We start from the raw sequence: 2,157 nt of genomic DNA on the forward strand, positions 1-2,157 counted from the left end.
CTACGGATTTTTCTGCTTCTGCAGCACACTGTACACCGTGTCAACGCACGCGGGGCTCTGCTCCTCATCCAGGGGGACAGAGTCTGAAGTCCAAGCCTCTGGTGTTTCCTCGTGGCCTTTCCCATCACTGCTGCTGTCACTCCTGCCAAGAGAGGCGGCCGCGTGTGGCATCTGTAAAGTGCTGTAGACGGTATCTACTGTCTGGATTTCCCTCCAGTCCTGTTCCTGTCTCGGCCCGCTGCTCCGGCTGAACTGTGCGACGTCCACGTTTTCATACGAGGCCTCGGCTTGACTGGAAGATGTAGAGACTCGAGACTCGAGTCGTGGCTGGGTCTCTGTTGGCGGGTTTCGTATTTCCTGAGCAGGAAATGGACGTGCCTGGAAATAATGCAGTAAAATATGATTTCATATGTCAATTGTATGTTATTATTTTATTTTTTATCAGAACGTTTTCAAACCGGACTACACTATCCCGACATTAAAACCTTCTGATGTTGCACAATGTGATGTTCTGCTAGATGACAAAGATCATTTTAAAATTGTTCTTTGTAAATGCAGCTTACCTGCTGGAGATTGCTTGCTTTTGAAAAGCGCCTCATAGCCGCAAAGCCAATACAAGAGAACAACAATACAACAACTACAATAACTATCAGTATTTCATGGAGTTGTTCTGATGGGTTTTCCTTTTCAGGCTTCGATTTGCTGAAACCTGGAAACAGATGGGAACATATTTCTAACAGGTGAGAAATTTTAATCAGCAAAAAAAACAAAAAAAACACGTAATCATTTAAACAGCACAGAGTTCATCTGAATTTCAGTACAATAATTTACTAAATGATCAACCGACAGCCTTATTGCTATTTATAAACAACCCATAATACTTACACAGGTCTTTGCTTTTTGAAACGTTACTTTTGCTAACGTGGTTGTTGCCACTGCAGACGACAGTTCTGTTGTCAGTGACGACGGTGATGTTGACCTTGCTGAAGGACTTCCGAGATGCTGTGCAGTTGTTTTCGTCGCAGACAAACCACACCCAGTCGTCCTGGACGGAGCAGTTCACTGTGATGTTGCAGAATCCCGTAGAAACGTTGGAGCGAAGCACCAACATCTCCATCACAGGCTGAGGAACCTGTTCTGTATAAAAAAAAAAACACAGCCAAGCAGACAAATCGATGACTTCATGGCATCCTCTGTGGGCCACCTGCCGTAAACACACCCCAGCGATCATCAATGGGAAGTTAAATATGAGGAAGGACACGTAGCAGACAGGAATTTTTTATTTGCATATGAAGTTGTGGGTAAAAATAGTGCCAGATAGTTTCACGCGTGCTGTCACGATATGTTTGAGAAGTTGATCTTAAGGTAAATGCGACTAAATTCAGAGATGTATGAACATTTAAAGCAGATCCATGAAAAAGAAAGAAAGTAGTGCATACGACCTACCTTGAACAATGACCTGGTGTGTCTCTGATGTTGATGTGAAATTAGAGTCGTAGAATAATACTTCATAGATGCCACTGTCTCCGTCAGTCAGGTTATTCAGACACAATGAGAGGTTTCCAGGACTAAAAAACACTCTCTCTCTGTGACTGGGTTTGATGAATTTATCAGAAGCAAAAAGTGTTTCACCAAACTTCCATGTACCAATATGTACTGGAGGTGGTTTCCTGACACGTAGACACACTGAGCTGCTTTTCAGTCTATAATGCGTCGCTGATGGGTCCTGTGCCATCACTGCTGACAGGAAACAATCAAGTAAAAGAGAAAAGATCTTAGAAAACATTATCACAACACCTTAAAATCCTACCGCACATACAGCAGATATTTTGAGATGAGTACGATACGCGTGGATGCAAAAATAAATCCTTTTTCTGACTTTTACTTTTTTGCAGCAGCATTACAATAAAACAATAAAGTGAGAAAATATTAAAAACAAGAGGAAATGTCAGCATTAAAAAATTTGATCCAAGGAAACATTTAAAAAACAAATGTTGTTAATGGTGCCCATGAGGAATTCGTCCAAAATTTCTAAACATCAAAAAACGTTAGAATTTGGTTTAAAAAAAAGAAATAGACGAACTATTTTGTATTAATCTTACCTGTAATAATCCAACAACTCAGTAGAAGAAGCATTTTCCATCTGCTCATGATTCT

At 41.1% G+C, this 2,157-nt stretch overlaps 1 protein-coding gene across 1 annotated transcript; it reads right to left on the bottom strand.

Annotated features, from left to right (window-relative positions):
- Nucleotides 1–2,157, bottom strand: LOC138211915 (uncharacterized). The gene is made up of 5 exons (XM_069172113.1): nt 2,103–2,157; nt 1,447–1,737; nt 886–1,137; nt 564–709; nt 1–378 (listed from the first exon to the last, which is right to left on the bottom strand). The coding sequence occupies exons 1-5, from the start codon at nt 2,149–2,151 to the stop codon at nt 1–3; spliced, it is 1,116 nt and encodes a 371-aa protein (XP_069028214.1). The 5' UTR covers nt 2,152–2,157.

The sequence above is a fragment of the Embiotoca jacksoni genome, unplaced genomic scaffold, assembly GCF_022577435.1.
Source record: "Embiotoca jacksoni isolate LCO1_2020_lvr unplaced genomic scaffold, fEmbJac1.0.p SCAF_51, whole genome shotgun sequence".
NCBI classification, from domain to species: domain Eukaryota; kingdom Metazoa; phylum Chordata; class Actinopteri; family Embiotocidae; genus Embiotoca; species Embiotoca jacksoni.

Bases quoted from the DNA above. Each gene is read 5' to 3' on its own strand.
- LOC138211915 (XM_069172113.1), bottom strand. From the start codon at position 2,151: ATGAGCAGATGGAAAATGCTTCTTCTACTGAGTTGTTGGATTATTACA. The intron at 1,738-2,102 runs GTAAGATTAATA...TCCTGTCAGCAG, and splicing joins GAGTTGTTGGATTATTACAG to TGATGGCACAGGACCCATCA. The intron at 710-885 runs GTAAGTATTATG...ATCTGTTTCCAG, and splicing joins TTCAAAAAGCAAAGACCTGT to GTTTCAGCAAATCGAAGCCT.